Genomic DNA, 24,500 nt, shown 5'->3' with positions numbered 1-24,500 from the left:
ATACCTTGTTCCCTGAAAAGCTTGGTCCACTGTATCTTTATTCAGAAGAGTGAGAATATTCATCATCTCCATGCTGCTGAAAAGGAGCCTGGCTGTTGTAACATATCCAGGAAATTGTATTTGTAGTATTTAATATTAATATTGCAGGGTACCATGTCAGCTATATTATGAATGCCTAATGTGTATGTAAGAGATATACCTAGTGATATACTGTATTTGTAAATTGATTCTAAGCTTTTTACTCTATATAACGATTGATTTAATAAACCTCAGTATCTCTGTAGTAAGACTTGTTCACACTCACTTCTATATATTTATATGATTGTTTATTAAGGATTCCCCCCCCTTTCCCCCGATGTTTGATTTGTTCTGAGGTCTAATGGCAGAGCTTTGGGGGTAAGGAGTGGCAACATAGTAGTTGTAGAGGACAGGGGAAGTTTCAAGATTCAGCAATGAAAAGTTAAGAGAGGGTTTTACATGATAATTACACAGGGAGTCAATTTGAGATCAATTAATATATCTTAACAAAGACTGTTTGGCTTCATACCTATTATAACTGGATAAACTGTACACAAAGAGACATTGATGAGGTCCAACCCTCACACCATCAAAATGCTGCTGTTCCTCCTAGCAGTAGGGCAGGAGGCATGACAGGGACTAGCTAAAACACCCTGTCCTTGAAATCAGCATTTCTCTTTGGCCACAGTTGGGGGATGTCTCCACGAGCGACTTAATCCAAGCAGGCTGTGTTTGGACGTCGTTAGGGATACATGACATCACGGCCATCTCGCAGCCACTCTGGAGTTTTGTGCCAAAAACCTGGTTCTTCTGAGACTACTTTTAGTCTGATTGTTTTCCTTAATTCAGCTTGTCTGTACTTCTGTTGTAGTGTGAACCACCCACTGCATTTACTCTGGCATGACAGCCCTGCTCAGGGGTGTGTCTTTCACCTCACCGACCCTTCGCTTCGTTCTTCCTTCCATTGTCATGGAGACAGGTCTTGGAGAGATGTTAGGCCTCCTTTGGAATTCTATATATACAGCTGTGGACATCAGCATTTTAAAAAGCAAATTTAGGATTAGAGAGAATTCAGTAAAGCAGCCTTTCCCAACCTTGGATCCCCAGATGTTGTTGGACTACAACTCCCATAAACCCCAACAAGTCTATGCTGGATTGGGATAATGGGCATTGTAGTCCAGCAATCCCTGGGGAACCAAGGTTGGGAAAAGTTCTAAGTGAAAGTAATCAATTGCTGTTACAGGTATGTACGAAAATTTTGTCATATTTGTAATAAAGAATATTCCAAAATGCTGGATGGTCTGTGGAGGCATAGGAGCCTATTTTTATATATGGTGGGGATACAATATTATCAGTGGGTTCTGCAGGAAAATTTTTGATGAAATTAATAAAACTAATTTTCTACCTACAGCTAAAAAGCACTATTAAATATTTTTAGATAAGAACTCAGAATACTCAGCACAAGAATCTTCTTGTCTTTCTTTCTCTTGCAAGTTCCAAGATTAGAAATAGTATGCCAATGCAAGTTTCATGATTTCTTAGAGTAGAACAATGGTATAAACAAATATGGCCTTTGGCTTTAATTAACAAAACAAATTCTTGCCTATAATACCTGAGATGATTTGTGTTTTTATCTGGATGATTGTTATTAATTCATACCATCTGTAAACTAAGTCATTGGTAAAAGTTTTCCTTGAGACGCATGTGTCATTCTGGTCAGATATACTTACAGTGCTAAAACTTCAGACTCATTATAATGATATACTGACTGTACCATTCATTCTTTCAGTTACATTTTTGTATGCTATTATTATTTCCTATAAAATTGTATGAAAATCTTTTCCTTTTCAATAAAACATAGTAAAACAAGGAGACAGCAAACCTTTGCAATAATTATTTACTTTTAACATGTTTGTATCCCTCCCACAAGGTCTTCATGGCAGTTTGGGGGCAATCTTATTTTATCATCACAATCACATGGGAGGTAGATGATGATGGTGGTGATGGTGATGAGGGACAGACTGGCTCAGAGCTATCCTGTGAGCTTCATGGCTGAGTTGTGGGTCTACACCAGCCTCCCCAACTTGATGGCCTACAGACGTTTTGGACTACAACTCCCAGCATCACTGACCATTGGCCATGCTGGCTGGGGCTGACTGGATTTGAAGTCCAACTCATCTGGAAGGCACCAGGTTGAGGAAGGCTGGTCTAAACCCCCTTGTGAGGAAAAGAAGCAGCAGCAGATGGCAAGGAACTGCCGTCTCCACTCACAGCTATTTTTAGCCGCTGGGCTGTGCCCCTACACCCCCTGAGTCACAGAGTCTATCAGTCATAACTGCCCTGTGAGGAGGGGGAGAAGCAGCAGATAGCAAGGAATGGTCATCTCCACCGCTGCTGCTTTTAGCAGTCTTACCTGCAGTGGCAGGAGTGGGAAGAACCCAGCAGATTCCAAACAGGTCCCAGAGAGCCAAGGCTCCACAGTGTAATACCAACAATGTCTGACTGCATTACAGCAATTTCACGGAAGGTCAACTCACCGAGCTATTACTTGGAGGCCCACCAAGGCCTGTTCTTTAACTGTGAGCAACCTGTTTCCATCACAGTTGGTCATTATAAAAACAGTCTAACATTTAGAATTAGTTGCCTGAGCTTTCTTGTTTTCCTTCCACACCATCCATTTTTCCTTTTTTTCTGTATTGTAACTTTTTATATTGTCAGACTGAGGGCCGGGACTGTCTTGTTTTTTTCTGATCTGAAAGCTGTTCTGGGTGCCTTTCTGGATAAAGGGTGGGGTACAAATGCTATAAATAAATAAAGCAAGCCTGGGTCTCATAAAATCCAGATCTCTCTGGTCCAAGTCTATATCCATGACAGTGCAACTCTCCACACAGTGTGTTTAGCTTTCATCCCTCCTCTTTTGAACATCATATTCCTACTGGCTAACCTCCTGTCATGGATAATATCCATTCACTTTTCCCTTTGCTTGACTTGTTGCACTGATGTCAAAGGAATCCATTCCACTGAATGAACATTTACAAAACAAAACTTCCTATTTAATGAAGCAAAACCAGTAAGAGATTTCCCTACCCTAAACAACTGCCTACTGGTTTCCTTATTTCTTATCATGGATGCACTATCTAATCATTTAATAAGCCTCGTTACAAATACATCTTTCTATTCCTAACAAGATTCAGAGTTGCTATATGTTGTTCTTAGGCTCAAAGGACAGTCTTCTCAGATATTATCATATACTGATAATTAATGTAGCCACCTTAAAAAAAACCCTACAAAACAGAACACATCCACGAAGCTCCAAGACAAATACCCTTTGTCAGGATGGTGATGCTACCTGGCCAATTTTAACCAATCTGATCAGGTTTCCTGATTGTTTTTCTTCTTAGTATACTGGAAAATCACAGTAAAAGACAATGAGTTAACAGCTAGCCACATAAATACCGCATCGGTGGTTAGTATAGGCAGCTGTCACCTGGCAGTAACTATACTGAAAAATGAAGAACTATCAACTAGTTTATTCTTCCATTTTGATTTAGACATGACCAAAGCACTGGGAAGATCTTTCTATTCTTTTCACATCATTTGGAGCACTGGAGAATGGCAGTAGATGCTCCTCATCTGCACTAAGTTGGGGGGGAACCCTGGACTCCCACTGGGCACGTGGTAAGGTCCCAAATTTGATTTCTGGCATCGCCACATAGGGCTGGAAAAGAACACTGTTTGAAACTCTGGAGAGCTGGTCCCAGTCAGCATAGGCCAGGGGTAGGTAACTTGGTGCCTTCAATATGTTTTGAACTACAACCCCCATAAGTCCCAGCCAGCATAGCTAATGATAAAGGATTATGGGAGTTGTAGTCCAAAAAATCTGGAGAGTACTAGTTTCCTAAACCTGGTATAGAAAATACTATATTAGATGGACTAACAGTCTGCTTGAGGCAGCTTCCAGTGTTCAAAAGTGGCATGTTCTCACAGAAGGGGTGGGAGAGAGAAGTGGTATCATGATAGGGGGCGGCAGGAGGGGGCAAGCAGCAGCAGTGAAAGCAAGGAGGAGGAGGAAGAGAGGGAGCGGGCCTTCGGTAGGGTAACACCATGTCCAAGAGCACCCAGAAGTCTGGCACCAGCCCTGCCCATCTCCCCTCAGCACATATGCTTTCTTTCCTTGACAGCTAAGAAATATGGGTGGGGGAAGGAGAGAGACAACACATGACCTTTCAAGGTCACAACGGATGTCTATAGCTGGATAGAGATCTCTAACAATTTCTGGATAACCCATATTCTTTCTTTTCCAAATATTAAATTTAAACAGTGATGATAAAGAGAGAGGGAGCATATGTATAAACCAATTTACCTGATTTCCATCTTGTCAACTTCATCAGCATCTTCAATATCGAAATGGGATTTCTTATTATAGCTGCAGGGTCTGGTAACCTAGTGCAGATGAGAAATTTTAAGACAGTAAGATCTTATTAGTTAACAAGAAACTCATTAAAAAGTTTCTCAATATAGAAACTCAATTATATAGCTCAATGAGATTACACCCAGCACTTATTTCACGGGTGTAAAGCTACTATACTTCCCTTATACCTCAAAGCTTCTAGATAATACATTTCTAAGCATACATATTAAAGTACATAACATTTTCCAGTTTAAACTGTAGAACAGGCATGTTTATTTCCAATTTAAACTATAGCACACTGCCTGCTCAATCAATCATATTCAATGTAAATTTCCATTGGAAATCTGGAGAAGAAAAAAGAAGTATGGTATTGAGATCTCAGTATGTGAACTCAGATCTACAGCTGCTTTATCATGATTTCTACTAAGCCCAAAAATATTTAAAAGGTGGCAGATTCAGACTTACTTTAAACACAAAATGCATTAACAATCTGATTTGGGAAACAAGGTTGCTCTGTTTGCCTGCTTGAAATACAGCAGAAATCAATCACGTACAAAAACTTGTGCAGAAATGAAGAAAATAAAAAATCCAGAACATGCTTTTAATGAAGAAACTGAAATAAAGGAGCTGGAAAGTTAAAATTCATCTCACCAGTTCATAGGGAGTATTAATAAAACAGCAAAGGTTTACACGTTATTTTAAAACATTTGTTTTAACAAGTGGATGCTGCAACAAAGCATTGCCGTGTGGAATGTTCTTGTTCAGGGCTGACTGGTGGCTCCCTGCTGTTTTCCCAGGATACTCTATTCTGTTTCTCCTCCCCCTTGCTCTTCTGATCCCTGTCCAACAGTCAGGGACCACTGGGCATGTTCAGTTCTGTTTGGCCAACTTTGCCCCCCCCCACTTTAGTTGTATATATATTTTTGGTACTTCTGCAAGCTGATACCTTCCTCTTGTGCATGGATGGTGTCATTTTGGCTACATTAGGAGCAGCACTCTGAGAACTGAGATCACTATTAGTATATATGATAACTGCCACTACACAACAATTTAATTTACAAGCTAGGTGGAAAGGAATTCCGGAAGACCTGCAACAGTTGAAAATAGAACTGATGTCGCTTCATGCACACCTTCCTTTGTTTCACCACATTATGTTCCAAACTACCCCATTCAACTCTTCTCTGTGCTAAATCAAGAATTACATGTTTTCAAGTGCCCTAAGGCTAAGATTCTGAAAAAACACGGCAGGTGAGGGGAACAGGATGGAAACAAAGAAATATTAAACCAAAGAAAGTAAAATATATAACAGAAGTTTCACTTATACACTGGCTACCTTATATTAAATGTTATGTCTTAAATCCATGGCAAAATTACACGAAGTCCATACTTTTATGCAAGCCTTCTTTACATGCAACATTTACATGTCTCTCTAGAGACACAGCAGTTCAGGCATATACCCAGCCTGGGTCTATGGGAATGAGACTCAGAAATACCTCATTGAGTGCACATCCAGCCAACTGAGATTCCCTTGTTAAGGAAATATAGTTCTTTGATTCAGGGTGACAGACCCCATCAGGGACCTGGCCAATTACAAATACTTGTTTGAAGTTTTCTAATTAACAACTGGCTGATCAATATTCAGATGAGAAACACGAAGGCTTAGAAGGGTGGGAAGCAGTTTACTGGAATTAGTGATGGAGAAGTTTTGAAAATGGGGGATGCGGGGGGGGACTCCCACACTTTGGAAAGTCCTATGCTATTATGAGCTGAGCCCAATTCCTTCCTCCAAATTTTGGATTCACTTGCAATAGTAGCGCTAGCACTCTAGGGGTCTTTCTGTTCCCCTTGCCCACTTCTCTACACGTTCCCAAACTACTTCCCAAGTTACAAAGGGGAGGAAGGAAAACAGGAGAGTGCAGGAAAAAGCAGAGGGCTATTTCTAAGCTGTCCTTCACTTTCTGCAATTAAGACCAATTTTTAAATTTCTCCTGACTTGTTGGCCAGGAGGAATTAAAACATTCCTGTTGGCAATGCAAGCTTTGTTTAGGTTTATTTCTTGAAAATTAGTTTCCATTTATATTCTATGTCAATAACAAAGCAACAATACTGAGACCATCTGCAGATCAACCCTCCAGCAGGAGCGCTGAGAAAGGAAAACCTTCATGCACTCTGCTCGATTGTATCAGGCCTATGAGATATGTACATTATGAGTGTGAACATTGTTCTGTTTGTTCAGTGTTTCGGACTGTTATGTTTAAGAATTATAAATAAATTTTTAAAAGACATCTTCAGTGCAGAGACTAACGAACAGCTCAGAAACAGCCCATGGCTTTCACTGGCCTCCTCAGCAGCTATTCCCCCTCCTGGCAACGAGATATGTTCGGAGGAAATGTAGGAAAGAGGAAGCTGCAGACAAGAGGGCTGGCAACAGCCGATAAATTCCTTGGAATTGGAACTTTCTGAATGTTCCAGAACAATCAGTAATGCCCAAGAATACTCCAGAAAGGCTTGTAAAGTCCCAGCCCACTCTGAATCATGGTGAGTGGGTTTCATCCATCACTCATTTGAATTATTTTCCTTGGAATCTATGTATCATGGTCCACTGGTGTCTGTGTGTCCACAGCCAAGGGGAGCTTTCTCCCTTTCTCCCTAAGGGGAGGCAGCTGTCAGTTCAACAGGGCTACAAGCAACTAGCATAGTCTAGGGCAGGCAGGCCAAGTTCCATAAGCAGACAACTGAAGATCAGAAGGGCCTAGAAACAGACAGTAAAATCGAAGGCAGGCAGAGGCTAAGTTCTGAAGTGGGGGAAGGCAATGTCAGGAGCACCCTTGCTGCCTTCTGAAATCCTCAAGTAGCCAGAATCAACACACAGACGATAGGGCTCTTTTCCAAGGCTTTATTTCCATTCAACCTAATGACGCTTACAGATGCTAATTGCATGAGCCTAATGAGGGAAACTTAAGAGAGCTGCCTACCAGAGGTTTCTAGCCTTAGTGAATCAGTTGATCTCCGTTTGGAGAGCAGAGGCAGGAAACCTCTGAATTTAAGGGCTAAGAGGCGAAAGTCGACTTTCCCATGGTCGACTTTCCCATGGGGCCTCGGGGTGCAGCTGTTGACAACATGCCAAGCGGGCTGAGCGCCTCCTCTCGGCGCCCTCCATCTCCCGCTTGTCCCTTCGCCGGCGCCTAGCATCCCGAAGCTCCAATTGTCCCTCCCCCTGCCTGCCAGGGTCGCTACCACTCTCATGAATGTGAACAGGGAGGGACTCTCCCTCCAGTGGCACCTCTGAACAGCCCGGGGGTTCCTCTCCCACGGTTTCTATCTCTTGCTCAGAATCAGAACTGCTTTTGGGCTCTATGGGCTCTGATCCAACCCTGACAGGCAAGAGGAGCTTAGTCATTGTGGTGCAGTGGCTAGAGTGTTGGACTGGGAGCCAGAAGATCTGGGTTCTAGTCCCTACTCGGCCATGGAAGCTCACTGGGTGACTTTGGGCCAGTCACAGACTCTCAGCCCAACCTCCCTCACAGGGTTGTTGTCTTGAGGCTAAAATGGAAAGGAGGAGGATTATGTATGCTGCCTTGGGTTCCTCAAAGAGGAAAAAAGGCAGGATATAAATGTAATGAATGAATGAATGAATGAATGTCAAGATTCTCTCACAGCAAGAAACTTCTCACATTGATGGACTCAGTCTCAGAGCCTGTCTTTAGAAGGCCTGGTGTAGCTGGATTGGTCTTTGGAGTTGCTGATGAGCGCTCATGCTCAGTCAGATGACTGGGCTTGTATTTCTGCCTAGGTGGCACCCTTGAGCAACAGAGATCGGTGTACAAAGCTTGTGGCAGAGATAAGGTGCCAGGGCCTGGTTCGAACTTCATTGCCCACTCCACAATATGTCTCCAAGATTGCAAACAGGTGTCCAAAAGAAGATACAAATCTCCCATTATATATATCAAGACTTAAATGTAGCCTGGAAACCATAATTGTGAGTGTCTTCCAGCCCAATACTTTTAGAAAAGTGGAATACAAATTAAAGTCTAAGCTAAAGTGTAATAATGGTTATATCTGTTGGATGTTTGCCAGGGAGGGTGGAAACTCTTAATATTCAGTATAATTACAGACTTGAGTAATACTAATACAAGATTATCATTTCCCACAATAGTAAAATGGGAATGCCACATCTGAAAGCACTATTTATTTATTATATTTAGATTGTTCCTTTTCCTCCAAGGAACCCAAGACAGCTTACATGGTCTTCCTCTCCATTTCATTCTCACAAGAACACTGTGAGGTAGGTTAGGCTGAGAGGCAGTGACTGGCCCAAAGTCACCCAGTGAACTTCATGGCCGAGTGGGGACTAGAACCCGGATCCCTTGAGTCCTAGTCCAACACTCTGACCACTACACCACACTGGCTTACACTAGGCACAAAAACTGGAAGAAGGCTTTGTGGTTTGCCATGTTTATCTTAAGCCCAAGGCAAGCCACTGTGATTACTTTGGGATCAAAGGGAGGGAAGAGTAGGCTCACTACTGCACAACTGTAAATAAATAAATATGGATATTCTTTTTTCAAAATGGCATAGAATCTACTTCTCAGCCAGAGGGCAATGTGTTGACCTTTTACATCTAGATCCAGCAGCGGTGTAGTGGTGCCAGGTTGCGCCGGGGCTTTGCTCCAGCACTTTTTTTAAGCCAGCCCCAGCCGGGTCGCAGTCTTCTAGGGAAGGAGGAGGGAGCAGAGGAGCGCAGGCAGCTGCCTCTTGGCTGCCTGTCATCTACTACACAGGGCAGGCCAGACAAAGGGAGTGAACGAGACAGGGAACCGCCTGAGGGAGCTCTGCAGCCTTCCCCCCACTTCTCCTCCTCAGCTCTTGGCTTCTCCGCCTGTCCCTGCTCTGTGCCTGCGCGCCCAGCGCTGACCTCGTCTCCTGCAATACTGGCCACACATTCAGAGCTGCTGCTGCTGGCCATGGCAGCGGGGGGGGGGGGGGGCTGCCACCATTATTTACTTAGGGGGCAGGGCAGGTGGCTGGTTTGTGCCAGTTTTTAGGATTGATCACACAATCCTATGCATGTTTACTCAGAAGTCAGTCCCACTATGTTCAATTGCCAATTGGGCTTTCTCCCGGGTAAGTGTGCATAGGGCTGCAGCCTTAGCTGCCTTCCCAAGATCTCTATAAATTTAATTCGAAATAAACACCCATTGGATTGCACTGTTAATTCTTGAACATTAGTTTCTACAGTAAGCAGAATGGCCAAACGCAACCTGTTCTGTCAGCTACACTTTTTGTACAAGGTTGGCATGTACCTGGGCAAACAAACCCTGATGGAGGAAAGGGAAAAAGAAAAAAATCAGTTGGCAGGAGAGGAGAAAGAGTGCGTGTGCGTGTGTGTGTGTGGTTCAATCCAGCTGGGTGTGTGGACGTTTCTGTTGCAGGATGGGAGAGATATAATGAAGGAGCTTAGGGAAGGCTAATGGGTAATGTTGGGGCACTAAGCGAGTGTGCAGGGGGGCTGTTTAAACGAGAAGGGATCTGTCCATGAGGGCTGAGCTGAGAGGGTGAAGCTTCCATAGAGTATCATATTTTGAAAACCTAAAATGTTTGTGTTTGAGTGAGTGAGTGAGTGAGTGAATAAAATCTTAACACCCCTGCATTTTTTCTCAGACGTCCAACTGAAATACCCCTGCCTCACTCTCAGCTGCACTGTTTTTGGATCCCAGTTGAAGGCTGTATATCTTACACGGTTGTACAATGTTAGAAGGGGGCGTGGCTGTGAGGGGGCGTGGCTATGACTGTCACGAAGGGATCCTGCATTTCTGAATGTGCCACTACACTACTGAGATCCAGAGGATCATCATCTAGTTTTCATATCCACCTTAGTATTTCAGAAGGGTCTGGGAAAGGGAAAAGCAAAAGGAGAGTAGAAAATAGTGGGTAGGGTGACAAGCAAACTACCCTTCTTAACTAGTTGATGTTTGTGTGATGACAGGTTTTTAAACTTCTGAGCAGTTAGAATGTTCACAAAACATAGAACGTTCACAAAAGGTTTCAAAGACTGACATCTGTATTTATTTCTGTTTTTTTCTTTTTTGTGTTGGTGAATGTATTTTATTTGGAACATAAATAGGCAAAACCAGTCCTTTTGCCTGCAAATCTGTAAGTTCTGCACTGCACTTTAATATTTTTTCTGTGTCACTTTGACCATACTAAATTCCCTAACAGTGTGATTCTTAATCTATTAATCTTTCTCATAACCCAATCGCAACAACAAAAGCTTTGAGGTTCATTTATAATGAGCAGATGACACGGAAACAACCACGAGAGTACCCCACCCAAAAGTAACCACAGTGTAAACTGTATTTGTAACTGAGATGTGAATATATTCAAAGGCTCCTCCCTGTTACAAACATTTTGAATTTATATGGGTCAGAAACATTTCTTTCCCGCACAAAGTAACCTTCTTATATATTTTTCCTTTTTTTAACATATTAGAAAACTGATTTAATTGCATTAAAATTGGAGATGGCAAAAGAAAATATAGTTCCAGCTATGAAGCCAAACAAACAGACATTTAAAAGGTAATGCTTTCAATGCATGAACATAATGGGAACTCAAAGCACTGGAAACAAAGCGTCCTTAATTATGTATTTAACTTAAAGGCACCTTGGAGCCAGAGAGCACAGTAACTTAATATGCCAAATTGTTCCAGCAGTTCAGTGTATATTGCACTGTTCTGTGAAACCTCTTCACTGCTGTTTACAGAATTAATCTCATTTTGAATACAGTCACACTATTACAGAGGGCAGAGTAAGGATAAATTTGGTTCAATTAGAGTTCAAAAATTGGTCATGGCCTTTCACATTTCGGTATAATCTTACCAATTCAAGTCTTGGGAGCTGGAAAGCCAGCCACTGTTATGCCCCAGAGACTATTTCTTAGGCCAGTCTCTAAGAAACATATCCTTATGGTTAGCCCCTTGGTCTAAATACCATCTTGCCTATTACCTCTTCGAGTATATTCTGAGGTAGCACAGATGCACTACAGCTTTTGTTGTGTAGAGCTGGTAAAACATAGTGTTGGTTGTAAAGCAGGAAATCCACTGTCATCATCTCACTTCAGCTACAAAATCATCAGGTGGCCTTAGGCAAACATCTCTCACTCAACCGTTACCCATCTATCTTGAGAACTGGAATAATAATGGCCTACTTCACATGATGGTTCTTAGGATTACTGAAATAAAGTATGCATATGTGAAGGTTTGAGGCCTACAGAGGCAAAGGGAAAAATGGTCAGGCTTAGAGGCCTGAAGATTTTTGTTGGCAGGGGATATCCCTGAGAGGAGTAGATTCATTTCCCTGGTTAAGTTTCAGTTTCATTTCCCCAGTTAAGTTTCATTTCTTCAGGTTTGAAGCAGTACTTTTGGTTTTGAGGGAGGAGGGTATATAAAGTGTGAGAGAGCCAGTAAGAGCAGAGTCAGGGAGACCAGAGCCTGAAGAGGGAGCAGAAAGAAGCAGGAAACTCTAAGTGCAGCTAGAGGAAAGAAACTTGCGTTTTGTAACTTCTATTTTCTCTTAAGGCATTTTATATAACTCAGCTCTATTGTATAAATTTTGTTGTGATTTGCTTGCTTTAATTTACCAGTACTCTGTTGTGGTTAAAACCCCAGGTGTCTGGAGTGTTGATCACCCCACATCTACAGCCTAAACTCCGCATTATTGGGAAGGGGAAGTTTAAAAGCAGAAAGGTGGGATTCTTAAGGAGGCAAGATATCCTTAAGGAGTTGCTCAGGGGGTCCAGGTCATAAGGGGAAGCCTGACAGCGTAGCACACTTAAATGTGTTCAAAGTACTATCTTAATGTGTTTATATTACTACTAATTCCTGGTTCCTGGATTGCTTTTCCTGCTCCTTCCCAATCCCCTTTCCATTTGTGCCATGTATTTTAGATGACTGGTCTTTGTGAACTGCTCTGGGAGCCTTGGCCGAAGACTGGGATAAGAATGAATGAATGAATGAATGAATGAATACTATGGCCAATCTACTTCTTCTGGTTGTTTGCACCAGCTAAGATGTGGGCCTTATGTCTGAGCGCACATCAACTTGGCACATCAAACAGGAACTCATTCATCACCTGCACAACGCCCCTATACCCTACAGTTTCCAAAGTGTTTTTGAAAGAGCAGCCCTTCTTTAAGAGTGGACAGAAGAAACTCTACCCCTTTGGGCCCTTATATCCTGCTTTCAGTAACACAAATCAGCATTTAGTAGGGCCTGCAGTGAACTGGTAGAGCAGACACTCTGCGTGCAGATGGTCCCAGACTTAATCCAGAGCATCTACAGTTAAAAGGATACCAGGTAGCAAGGTCAGAAAAGAACTCCCTGCCCAAGACCTTGGAGAACAATTGCCTGTCAGCATAGACAATATTGGGGTAGAAGGATCTGTGGGCTGAATCAATGCAAGGCAGCTTTACATATAGTGACTTCAATTCACTATTGTGTGCTAGCCAATGTAAGGGATTTACTTAGACATCATGATAACACTTGATTTAAAAGAAGCCCTTACAGAATACAAAAGAAAAGAAAAAACAAAACAAGATCCCAGAGTCTCATGAACTTGGTTCAGGGTTTGGATTGAACTTCTGTTCAAAGTTGGCATGTATTCCTCCTGTGATTACTACCAAGACAAAAAAGGTGGGTGGGAGTGGCAACATTCTGAATGATGCTATGCTTTTGCTTTACCTTCATTCATTTTTTAAAGGTCCTATTACACAAAGTTCTAGACATTTTCAATGGAATGGAAGTGCTTTCTATCGAAGCGAAGAAAGAGGTTTTGTGCTACAGCATGTTGGCAAGCAACCAATATCTTCAGTTTTGAATGGCTTGCTGCTACTGCTTTTAAAGCTTTTTACATTTCCTGCGAGACAACCCTCCCACTATTGACCAAGAAAGACAGGGTGGAGCGGCTATAAAACCACCGTCTAGAAAGCACTTGCTTATCAGCACAAATTCAAAGCTTGGATGATTGATTCAAAAGTGCCAAATCGGAGGTGGGGAAACTTATGTCGAAGAGCACCACTCCGTTCACCTGTAAAAGTGACACTTTTCTGCCTCACCAGACATCTAGCTGGCTCCTGGATGTTTCAGGCCCTATCTGGAACACTCTCTGAAAGGCAGCAGCTGACACAATATGCGCCAGTGGCAACAGCATTGCGCTTTATCCCACATTCTTTTGGAATACTGACCTCAAAATAAAACACTTCGTCAAACTGTGGATTGTTCGTCTTCTTTTTAACTTTAGTCTTTTTGGCTTCTGATCTGCATGAAAAAAGGAAAGGGCAGAAAAGAATTACCCCAAATACGACCACTTGTTTCTTAAGTCCCATTATTTATTTTAAAAGTATATTAACTCTGGGCCTGTTTGGATGTTACACTCCTTGCATGGCGAGATTGAGAGCAGGTCCTGAGCTAGCACACTTCCCTTACGGCATGTAAAAGGAGGTAATGTCCAGCCAGGATATTGCAAGCTTATTTGAACCAAAAGTGAGCATTTTCATTTTGATAGAAATGTATATGCTGTTTTTCCACTTTCCAGCTTGCAAAGCGATGCACAACAAAAACAATAAAATCAAAACAGTAAATCATAGCAATAGCCACAACACATTCACAAAAACAGAAAAATGTAAGGAGCAAGTAAGAACAACTACAGAGAGAAAAAAGAAGCTAATATTAACACCATTGATTGGCCATTGAAATCCCTGATGAGCAAAAAGCTTTTAGCCTGGCGCTTTCTAACTTGTCTGCAGAGGGCATTCAATAAAGGGGGCACTACCACTAATATTCATGAGAAATGCCGGGTTGGATGAATCAGAGGTTGGAATTAAGATTGCTGGGAGAATTATCAACAACCTCCGATATGCAGACGATACCACCCTAATGGCAGAAAGCGAAGAGGATCTAAAGAGCCTCTTGTTGAGGGTGAAAGAGGAGAGTGCAAAAGCTGGTTTGAAACTCAACATTAAAAAAACGAAGATCATGGCATCTGGCCCCATCACTTCCTGGCATATAGAAGGGGAAGAAATGGAAACAGTGACAGATTTTACTTTCTTGGGCTCCAAGATCACCGCAGACGGTGACTGTAGCCATGAAATTAAAAGACGCTTGCTCCTTGGGAGGAAAGCTATGGCAAACCTAGACAGCATAGTAAGAAGCAGAGACATCACCTTGCCGACAAAGGTCCGTCTAATCAAAGCTATGGTTTTCCCAGTAGCAATGTATGGCTGTGAGAGCTGGACTATAAGGAAGGCTGAGCGCTGAAGAATTGATGCTTTCGAACTGTGGTGCTGGAGAAGACTCTTACGAGTCCCCTGGACTGCAAGGAGGTCAAATCAGTCCATCCTAAAGGAAATCAACCCTGACCGCTCATTGGAAGGACAGATAATGAAGCTGAAGCTCCAATATTTTGGCCACCTAATGCGAAGAGAAAACTCCCTGGAAAAGACCCTGATGCTGGGAAAGACTGAAGGCAAAAGGAGAAGGGGACGGCAGAGGATGAGATGGCTAGATAGCATCACGGATGCAATGAATATGAACTTGAGCACACTCCGGGAGAGAGCGCAGGACAGGAAGGCCTGGCGTGCTATGGTCCATGGGATCACGAAGAGTCGGACACGACTGAACGACTGAACAACAACAACAACCACTAATATCCAGGGTGAAGCAGACCCTGTATTCAAATGATCACAGGATCTCCAGGTTTGGCAAGGAGACAAAGGGATGAAATCCATGAACCCAAGATGCATTCCCAGTCTCAGTGCATGCAGAAAGAGATGGGTGGTGGGGAAACTAGGGATGGACGAAAGTCACTTACCTGGTCCCGCAGCTTGCTTCGCGGTACGGGGAGGCGCTCTGTTCCTCCCTGCCGAAATTCTGGCCGGGGGGGAGGTGCTCCGTTCCTCCCCACTGAAATTCTGGCCGGGGGGGAGGCGCCCCGTCCCTCCGGCCGAAATTCTGGCCGGCGGGGAGGTGCCCCGTCCCTCCGGCCGTGAATCCTCCTGGCTGGCCGGGATGCAAATGGCGGTGGCCATAGCCGCCGCCGTTTGCATCCCTGCAGTCAGCCGTGATAGGCTACGTAAATCCTTACGTAGCCTATCACGGCTGACTTTGGGGGGGGGGGAAGTGCATACGCAAATGGCGGTGCCCATGGGCGCCGCCATTTTCGTTCCTTATTTGGGCATGTGTAGTCTACGTAAACATTTACGTAGACTATGGCGAAAATAAGGGCAATGCTATTTGCGTTGCCCTTATTTTTGCTGTAGTCTACGTAAATGTTTACGTAGACTACACGTGCCCAAATAAGGAACGCAAATGGCGGCGCCCATGGGTGCCGCCATTTGCATATGCGCTTTTTAAATTATTTTTTCAACGGTGTTTTTTGAAAATCTAGCCATGATAGGCTACGTAAATCTTTACGTAGCCTATCATGTTTGCTTGTGTGTTTGGTTTTTTTTACTTGGAAATGGTGGCGGCAGCAGCCGGTTGGAAGACCGGCTGCCGCCGCCACCGAACCACTACCGGGAGCTGCCAGCGCCAGGGACATTCGGCAAAGGTAAGTCCCATTCCGGGGGGCGGGGCGGGGGGGCGGACTGTTCCTCCACCAATTTCGGGGGCCCGAATGCATTGGCATTCGGCCTCCCGGAGATTCGTGGAGAAATTCTCCGACATCCCTAGGGGAAACTACGAATAAGGCTTTGCCTTAGTGGGATTTGCCAGTGTCATATTCTCTGTCTATGAGATGGAATAAGAACTCAAATGTAAGCAAAAGGGATACTTTGATGTATCTTAAAACAGCTTATTAGAAAGGTGATGTTGCTACCTGTCTACATTTCGAATTACCCCATGAAATTATTAGTTAATAATTAGTTATCCCAGTAGAAAGTAATACCCCACAAATGTCAGTATTGATCTGATGCTAACTCACAGAACCCTAAAAGGTTCTTGCTATACTTTAAAAATAAATCAAATGGTATTTTTTAAAACACCGCTTTCAACAATATTGGAAAAGAGATTGATATTTTAATTAGAATAAATGAATAATTAGTAAGTACTACTAACCTGTATGGTCCTGCTAAGGTAACGGTTGCATAAGGATCACACTGTCCATTCACTATTGGTAATCCTTGGCATTCTAGAACTCTAAATAAAGGAAGAAAAATATTATATGGAGTAAAAACACAAGATGCACTTGGAGATGCTACAGAATGTGACAATTCTTTGTTTTTCTTCAAGAGTACAGAACAACAAGAGCTACCAACTGGATTTTCCTCTTGTTGAATCTGATAGTTTTGGTGTTGTAAGATTGTTTTCCAAATTAAATTCCATAAGCGAGTATCGAGAATTTATGACAAATTATTATTACTGATAGCAAGAGGCAGAATTATATATCAGATTAAAGAGAGGTTTTATAAACAACACTTTAAAAATGCAGAGTTTACTCTTAAGAAGTGTAGACTAGAACCCTGTTCAAGATTGTCTAAACCACAGAACCAGAGAATAAGGTGATTTGCTGCACTGCAGTCTCTATGATCAAGACAAAGCAAAATCAGTAAGCATGGATGTGACTGTACAATCAAACGTCAAGAAAAACACAGACAGAGGTATATAATGCATGTGGATACAAAGCCAAAGAGGAACTATGTGCCAAGACAGCCAGATGGTTATGTATTCATGTGGGGACTTGTAAATACTCATACAATTAACATCACATCTAGCTGACCCTAAGTGAGAGAAGGCAATCTGACCCTAAGTGAGAGAAGGTGGTGTTAACATTCAAAGCCCTTAATGGCTTGGGACCAGGTTACCTGAAGAATCGCCTCCTCCCATATGTGCCTGCCCAGACCTTAAGATCATCATCAGCGGCCCTTCTCCTTGAGCCCCTGCCAAAGGAAGTGAGGCGGGTGGCTACTAGGAGGAGGGCTTTTTCTGTTGTGGCACCCCGGCTCTGGAATGAGCTCCCTAGTGAGGTTCGCCTGGCGCCTACATTGTACTCCTTTCGGCGCCAGGTGAAGACCTTTTTATTTTCCCAGGCATTTTAGCTTTCTAAATTTTTATCTTTGCTGTTTTAAATCTGTATTTTAAACTCCTGTACTGCTGCTAGGTTTTATTGTGGTTGTATTGTTATATTGTGGTTTTAATGTTCTATATATTTTAAATTGTTTTATTGTGTGTTGTTTGGTTTTAATTTTTGTGAACCGCCCAGACAGCTTCGGCTATTGGGTGGTATAGAAATGAAATAAATAAATAAATAAATAAATAAATCTATGGGCTTTGAGCCAAAGAAGCGAACTACGAGCTAATTCTTGCCTGACAGTTCTGTGAACCTGTGGTATCCCAGTTATGACCTTATCTGGAGATGGATAACTTGGCTGCATTGATCCATGCTCTGGTAACCTCCTGTTTGGACAACTGAAATGCATCGTTCGTGAGATTGCCATTGAAGGTGGTCTGGAAACTACAGCCGGTACAAAAAAATGGCAGCAAAAGTTTTAACAGAGACTCAGTGGTTTAAACATATTCTGTCTTGCTTGCTCTAGTTCCCAGTTAATTTCCAAGCCCAGTTGAAAGGATTGGCTTTGACCTATAAAGCTCTTCATGACTTGGGACCTCAGTATCTCATGAAACGCCTCTTGCCATATGTTTACCTGTACCCTAAGGTCATCTAAGGAGGCCCTTTCCCAAGTGTGCCCTCATAGTGAAGACCAGAGGGTGGCTACTAGAGAGGGGGCCTTCTCAGTTGTGGTCCTCTGGTTACAGAATGCTCTCCCCAGGAAAATGTTCCTGGCTCCAACATTGTTTTCTGTCTGTTGCCAGGCTAAGATCTTTTTGTTTTCTTAGGACTTTTTAAATTGTTGTTATTTTAATCCCTACTGGATGTTGGTGGTTTTAACTCTTGTATTTCTTTGATGGTTTTAGCTTCTCATTTTTTTACTGTATTTTTACTGTTTTACTGTATTCCATTACGGGTCACTTTGTATTGTATTTTTTTTTATCATGTTGATGTTTTGTATTTGCTTATGTATTTTTATTTTGTTGGCATTGGCAAACTACATTTCACATTTTGGAAAGATGTAATTTTGTACTTACAAGAGATTTATAATTGAACTTTACTGAACATATGATGCCTAGGGAACCTGTTTTATAGGCAAGAAAGAAAGAAAGAAAGAAAGAAAGAAAGAAAGAAAGAAAGAAAGCTTGTAACTGTCTCACAGAGGAAATACAAAGAAAGAGGAGAGAAAACTAAGCATCACATCCATTTTAAAATATTCTCTTTCTGGCTGTGGCAAATTATGTTTCACCTTTTGGAAATATATAATTTTGTGCTTACTAGAGATTTGTAATTGAACTTTACCTAACATTCCCTCAGAAGCTTTTGTTTTACAGACTAAATATTTACATATTTGCACATATGAAAGATATTCTAAAGTGCAAAAAAAGAGCTGATACTCTATAGTTGTGGTAGAAACGAACAGAGGAGAAATGAAGAGTGCAGGCTGGTAAACAAACAGACTTGGCTAAAAATCAACGGAATGTCATGGTGGCAGTGATTTAATCAAGTTTAAAAAAATCTTTGGAGGAAGTATGATGTTTTATCTTCTTTGACTGTTGGAAATGGGATAACAAATGAGTTAGTATAAAAGGAGCTAAGATTGGTCCCCATTCTTAGCTTTCTGGAAAGAAGTTAAGACACATCTCTTTAATTTGGCCTTTTAAATTGTGAATAGTTTTAATGTTTTAATATGATTTTATTGCTTTTATGGTTTTATGTATTATTATTTTATTTGAATTGCTATACACCACCCTGGTGACATTTGTGGAAAGGTGGTATAGAAATATTACTAATAAATAAATAAAATACTATAGCATTGTCTTAGTGTATTTAGTGGCTTTGTAATTAAAACTGCTAATTAAAATGTCAATTTAAAAACACAGACAAAATGTACATGCCCTTCTGTAAAGTATACTGAAGTAGGAATTTGTTAATACAAAAATCTTAAACTGCCCAGACAGTGTATAACCTCACAGATGCGGTCTACTGTGGTTTCATGTGGGAAACTGTTTGCTAGAACCAGCTTATTTCAACATAGCAGTCTTTGCACGTAGTGTCAAAATGCTTGATTACCATAGAAAATGTTCAGAACTCAATTTAGTAAGCCATAGAAAAACATAACCTTGATTTTAATGTGATTGCTTTTTACATTTAATTTGCCTCGATTCTTCTGATTATGGAAGAAATTAGGACTGATTTGCACATTACTAAAGAAGAAACTTGTATTTGAGTTCCCATCCACAGAAAAATGGGACAGGGCTTCCCAGAATGGCTGGCTTACTGCTTGGTTGCCCACAGAATGGCCTCCCCTCATCCAAAGAAGCTACTCTCCCTTGTTGGGCAATGTTGGCAGCTGCCTGTATAAGTGACAAGTCACAGGAGATAGGGCGGAGGAAGGTGAAAGAGGCAGATAGTGGCCCGATTTGCATGTCACAAGTGCATGTGAATGAGGCAGGATGCTGCTCGATTGCTCCCGCTGGAAACAAATGATGGACCTTCCATCCATGGTTTGTTTAGCGTGACGTGCGAACCAGGAATTCTTGCTTGTCTCTCCCCTGACAAGCCAGAGTCATAACCCAACAACAAGCCATGAGTTATGACTATGGTTTGTCAGGGGAGAGACAAGCCATAGCTCCTGGTTTACACATCACATTAATCAAACCACGGATGGAAGATCCCTGCTTGTTTAGCTGCTCCCACCCACGGCAGGAGTAACTGGGTAGCATATACTAGCACGCTGCCTTGTTCACAATAACATTATTGTGGTGTGCAAACCAAACCATTGTTTGACTCCCATAAACAGCACTGGAAGACACTCAGCTAGGTCTTTTTCATTCCACATTGTAACACACTTGAGTCCTTCAATCTCAGATCCACCAATATTTGCCACTAATCACTGAAAGCTTTAGTTGATTATCCCACTGATTAATTCCAGAGTCACTACTGAAATGTCCTCTAAAATTGGTGATGATATATCACAATATTCTGTGAATAGTATAAGAATATCTCTCCCCTTCCAAAGATTCTTGAATGATACATGGCTATTCACTTTTATATGAGCACTTGGGGGAACTGGTGTGGTATAAATCTCACCTCAGTCATGAACCCCATCTGCAATATAGGGATAGTAATACAGACCTACTTTATATGCTGGTTTTAAGATTTGCTAAGTATGCTGAGTACTACAAGAGTGTCATCTTAGAATCTTGGTATGTGGTGATTAGGCAGGGTGGTGAGATGTCCTACTTTAGAGAAGACAGTCCTCTATTTTGGAGAGCTAACAGAGGACATTCCTCTAATTGAAGGTGTCCTCTATTTGATGGGCTGTCTAGTTCAAGTCTGATTTAAAGTCAAAGAAGCATAAGGAGGGAAAGCCCAGGGGCCTTATAGTTGCTCATCAAGAGTTAACGTCTGGACAGCAGGCTGGGCAGGTACACAAGTCACGTGGGGGGGGGGGTCTTCACAACAGTGGAAAGAGAATCACGTTGGAGTATTACCCGGATTTTCATGGAATCGGTTTTGGCCCATTAGGGGCACAAGGAGCAGAATAAGTTGAGCATAGCATACCCCTAAAATCCGGTTTTCAGGGGTCACACAGCACTTCAAAGGAACATACTTCTGGGTGAGGTGGGGGGAGTAGAACTGAATGTCATCAAACTGGCAAGGGCTGCTCAACAATGAGAGAGGTTTGTTTCCCGCCCCTGTACAGGCTCTCCGCTGCTACTACATTATTATGAATGGAGAGGAACTATTTTTCCCTGTGTAGATTTCCCTGAAGAAGCCAAAATCCCCAGTTCTCTAGTGCAGCATCTGAAGGCTCCCCCTAAGAGCTTCCCCCCACCAAAATTTCACCACATTCCAGCAATCTGCCTCGGAGTTATTGCTCCCACCCCATTTTCCCCCAGATGTGCACTTTTGCCTTAAGAAGCCAAAATCCCTGATTCCCAAGTGCAGCATTTAAAGGCCCCCCTGAGAACAGCTCAGCCCCTCAATTTTGCCCCATTCCAGTACTCTGCCCTAGAGTTATTGCTTCCAACCGTCCCCCTTCTCCTTCTTCCTGCTCACAATGAGAAGCTCCCATAAGCCCGAAACATCATTACTACGATAAAGCGATAAAGTGCAGAAGGGACTTTACCTAACAACAGAGAAAAATTACTTTACATCAGAGAACCCACAAAACATTAAAGAAGCTCAACATCGCAATAGCGATTTGAGAGAGCAATGGGGAAGTGAAAGAATGCTTTAGGGCGAGTTACTAAAGTTAGCCTTTCACCCTTTCACTGCAGGGGAGCAAGATTTATTTCTTACTTCTGAGTAAACATGCACAGAGGGAGGGGATATGTTAAAGATTAAAAGCAGGCTAGCTAAGCTGAATGCGGCCAGACTACTGAGGTAATATGAGGAGTCACTGCTGCACTCCTGGAGATTTTCTCAATGGGGAAAACTACTTCCATTGGGGAAACAAGAGAAAATGGGGCATTGCACCCCCTTGACCATGTCACTGCCAGGTCACAGAGGCACGCCCAGGATTTAATGTGGGGGGCATGGCACACTGTGGTAAAACTGCCAGGGAGCTGCTTTCAGTAAAAAAAAGTCGGAGTAAAAGGAGGTTCAGAAAATGCGGCTTTTCAAGAGGGAAGCAGCTGGTTGGCAGAAGACTGGTGATGACATCATCTGTCATGAAGGACCTCAAACTCTAACTTCGCACTAAGTTGCTCATGTAGACAGCCCCCGGTCAGTCTTTTCAACTATGATGAGATGTACTGTATATCCATTTAGATGGCATTTATTTCTGAATTTGCACCTAAACGTATACATTTGCATATCCAAATGTTAGACTAGTTGGTGTCCCCTTTTATCCCCCTTTTTGGTGATGCATTTCCTCTGTTTTGGCAATGCATAAGTGGCCACCCTAATTAGAGTTGAGCTGAAAGTTCTCCAGTGAACATTTCATGTATAAAAAGGGTGCTTTGGGGGAGGTTGAAAAGTTTCCCAAAGGTGCCCACAAAAGTATACCTGTTACACATCTGCTGACTGGATTTTGCTGCCCCAATCAGGTGCTATGTTGGCACCATTTTTTCATTTTAAAATGCTCTTCTTCTGAGTAATCATGAAGCCAGTCCGAGTTGGCAGTTGACCCCTTCATGTGTTAATCATGTGAAAGGCTCTCTATGTAAACACCAGCTAGTGGGGCTATGCTGCTGGCCTCACTACTGAGTTGTGCAACTTCCTTGCCCCCAGCACCCACACATTGGGCCATGAGTGTCTGCCATAGTGAAGTCTACCTGCATAGACCTCTAAACATTTGCCAGTTTCACTCTTACTGCCATCCCAGGGGAAATGTGCAGCCATGAGCACAGGGCCAGCAGCATGGTCCTGCAGTTAATACATGAAGAGGGCTTATGTGACAGTGCCACAGAGGGTAAAATAAGCTAATTCAGAGTGAGAGTCATGGCTATTCAGGAAGCATTTGTCATCACCCTGAATTAAGCTTTGTTTGCCCTCAGGGACACTGTCACCATGCAGCCAAATCTCCTTATCCAGGTTACAACAGCATTGTTATTAAGAAACCTGAAGAAAAAATGGCATTAATGCTGCCTCCAATCAGGGCTGCAAAAATGCTCACAATAGAGCTGTCACCTGCATGACAGGTATGGGGTCTGGTGTGCCCTTCTTGAATTTTAGCTTAATACAATAATGGCCAACATACATTCCTAGTAACATGGAGCAAAATGTGACACCTGAATTCAGTAAAAACAAAAAACAAAAATTAACATTATGAATATATAACAGCTATTACTGCCCCATAAATATGATTCAAGAAATAAAGATGTTATCTTCTTGATGTGGAACTTATTTACAATTTGTGAATGGATCACCAAAAAAGGTAAGGCCGTTACACAGGCTTGTGGGATTTGAAGTATCTATTCAACAAACCGCATTTCAGAATCCTTTACATAAAGGGTGTTTTCTTGTACTTCCTTACAAGCTGCCCTTCCAGCAGTTCCTGAGTTGGAGTGGCACTGAAATGCAATTGCTATGGTTCTTTTGTGTGCACACGCACACGAGGAATAAGAAAACAAGAGGGTGGGCATGACAGGCAGATAATGGAGCCACAGAAGCGCCACTCCTTCCTGCATCACCAAGGTAACGTAAAGAGCCCTGGATCACACAAAGGATCCCATACTGTGGCTTCTCTCCATGTCAGTGTCAAACATCAACAAAATCGGTTAACAATACAATCCTATAAGAAATCAGTCCCACTGAGGGGTTTACTGCCAGGTAAGTAGGTAGAGGATTGTATCCCAATACTGGTGTGGGGAGGAACCTATGTGAGCTTTCCCCACACAATCTAAGGCTACTTACCTTACACCAGTGGCATACTGGTGCAGCACACCTCTGGCTCCCCTGCCACCCGAGAGACAAAGAGAAAGTGACATAAGCTGTCCAGGTGCCCCACAGGCATTGTCAGAAGGTAAAATCAGTTCTGAAAAATGCTGGGGTGTATATATTGAGGAATCAAATCAAATGCAGGGGATTTACCACATAATAATGTATAGCTGCAGAATAGATTGGCTGTATTCTTCAGCAGAAGGCTGAAGATGTGTGCTAAAAAATATTTCCTGCTAAGAGGCCAGTTTTGATTCCTAACCAGCAGGCTTTTTGGTTAGCCCTGAGTCAGTTACAGAACTAGTCACACTTGTTTGCAGATTATTATGAATTAATGGTATTTGACAACTTACGTATTCAGTGCAGCCTTCCCCAACCTGGTGCCCTCCAGATGTGCTGGATTACAAGGTTCATCCCACCAGCCAGCATTCCTAATCATCACGCTGGCTGGGAATTGTGGGAACTGCAGTCCAGAAGATCTAGAGGGTGCCAGGTTGGGGAAGATTGCACTGCAGACTAAGGTAGCAGAAATACAAGAGTATGCTTAAATATTTCCCTATGAACATAACATAGGACCTGTTCAG

At 42.5% G+C, this 24,500-nt stretch overlaps 1 protein-coding gene across 2 annotated transcripts in view; it reads right to left on the bottom strand.

The window, feature by feature from the left end:
- RASA3 (RAS p21 protein activator 3) overlaps positions 1-24,500 on the bottom strand; it is a 178,657-nt gene that overhangs the window by 37,380 nt on the left and 116,777 nt on the right. For both annotated transcript variants that reach the window (XM_084844550.1, XM_084844549.1), the window contains 3 exons: positions 16,536-16,616; positions 13,667-13,739; positions 4,382-4,461 (listed from right to left, as the gene is read on the bottom strand). In XM_084844550.1, the coding sequence (XP_084700676.1) occupies positions 4,382-4,461; positions 13,667-13,739; positions 16,536-16,616 (234 nt within the window). The remainder of the gene's footprint in view (positions 1-4,381; positions 4,462-13,666; positions 13,740-16,535; positions 16,617-24,500) is intronic.

Source organism: Heloderma suspectum, chromosome 3 (genome assembly GCF_057233095.1).
Source record: "Heloderma suspectum isolate Gila_16-S chromosome 3, 16-S_ref, whole genome shotgun sequence".
Classification (NCBI taxonomy): Eukaryota; Metazoa; Chordata; class Lepidosauria; order Squamata; family Helodermatidae; genus Heloderma; species Heloderma suspectum.
Note: the sequence above shows the minus strand (reverse complement) of the source record. Positions and strands in the feature narration are given on the sequence as shown.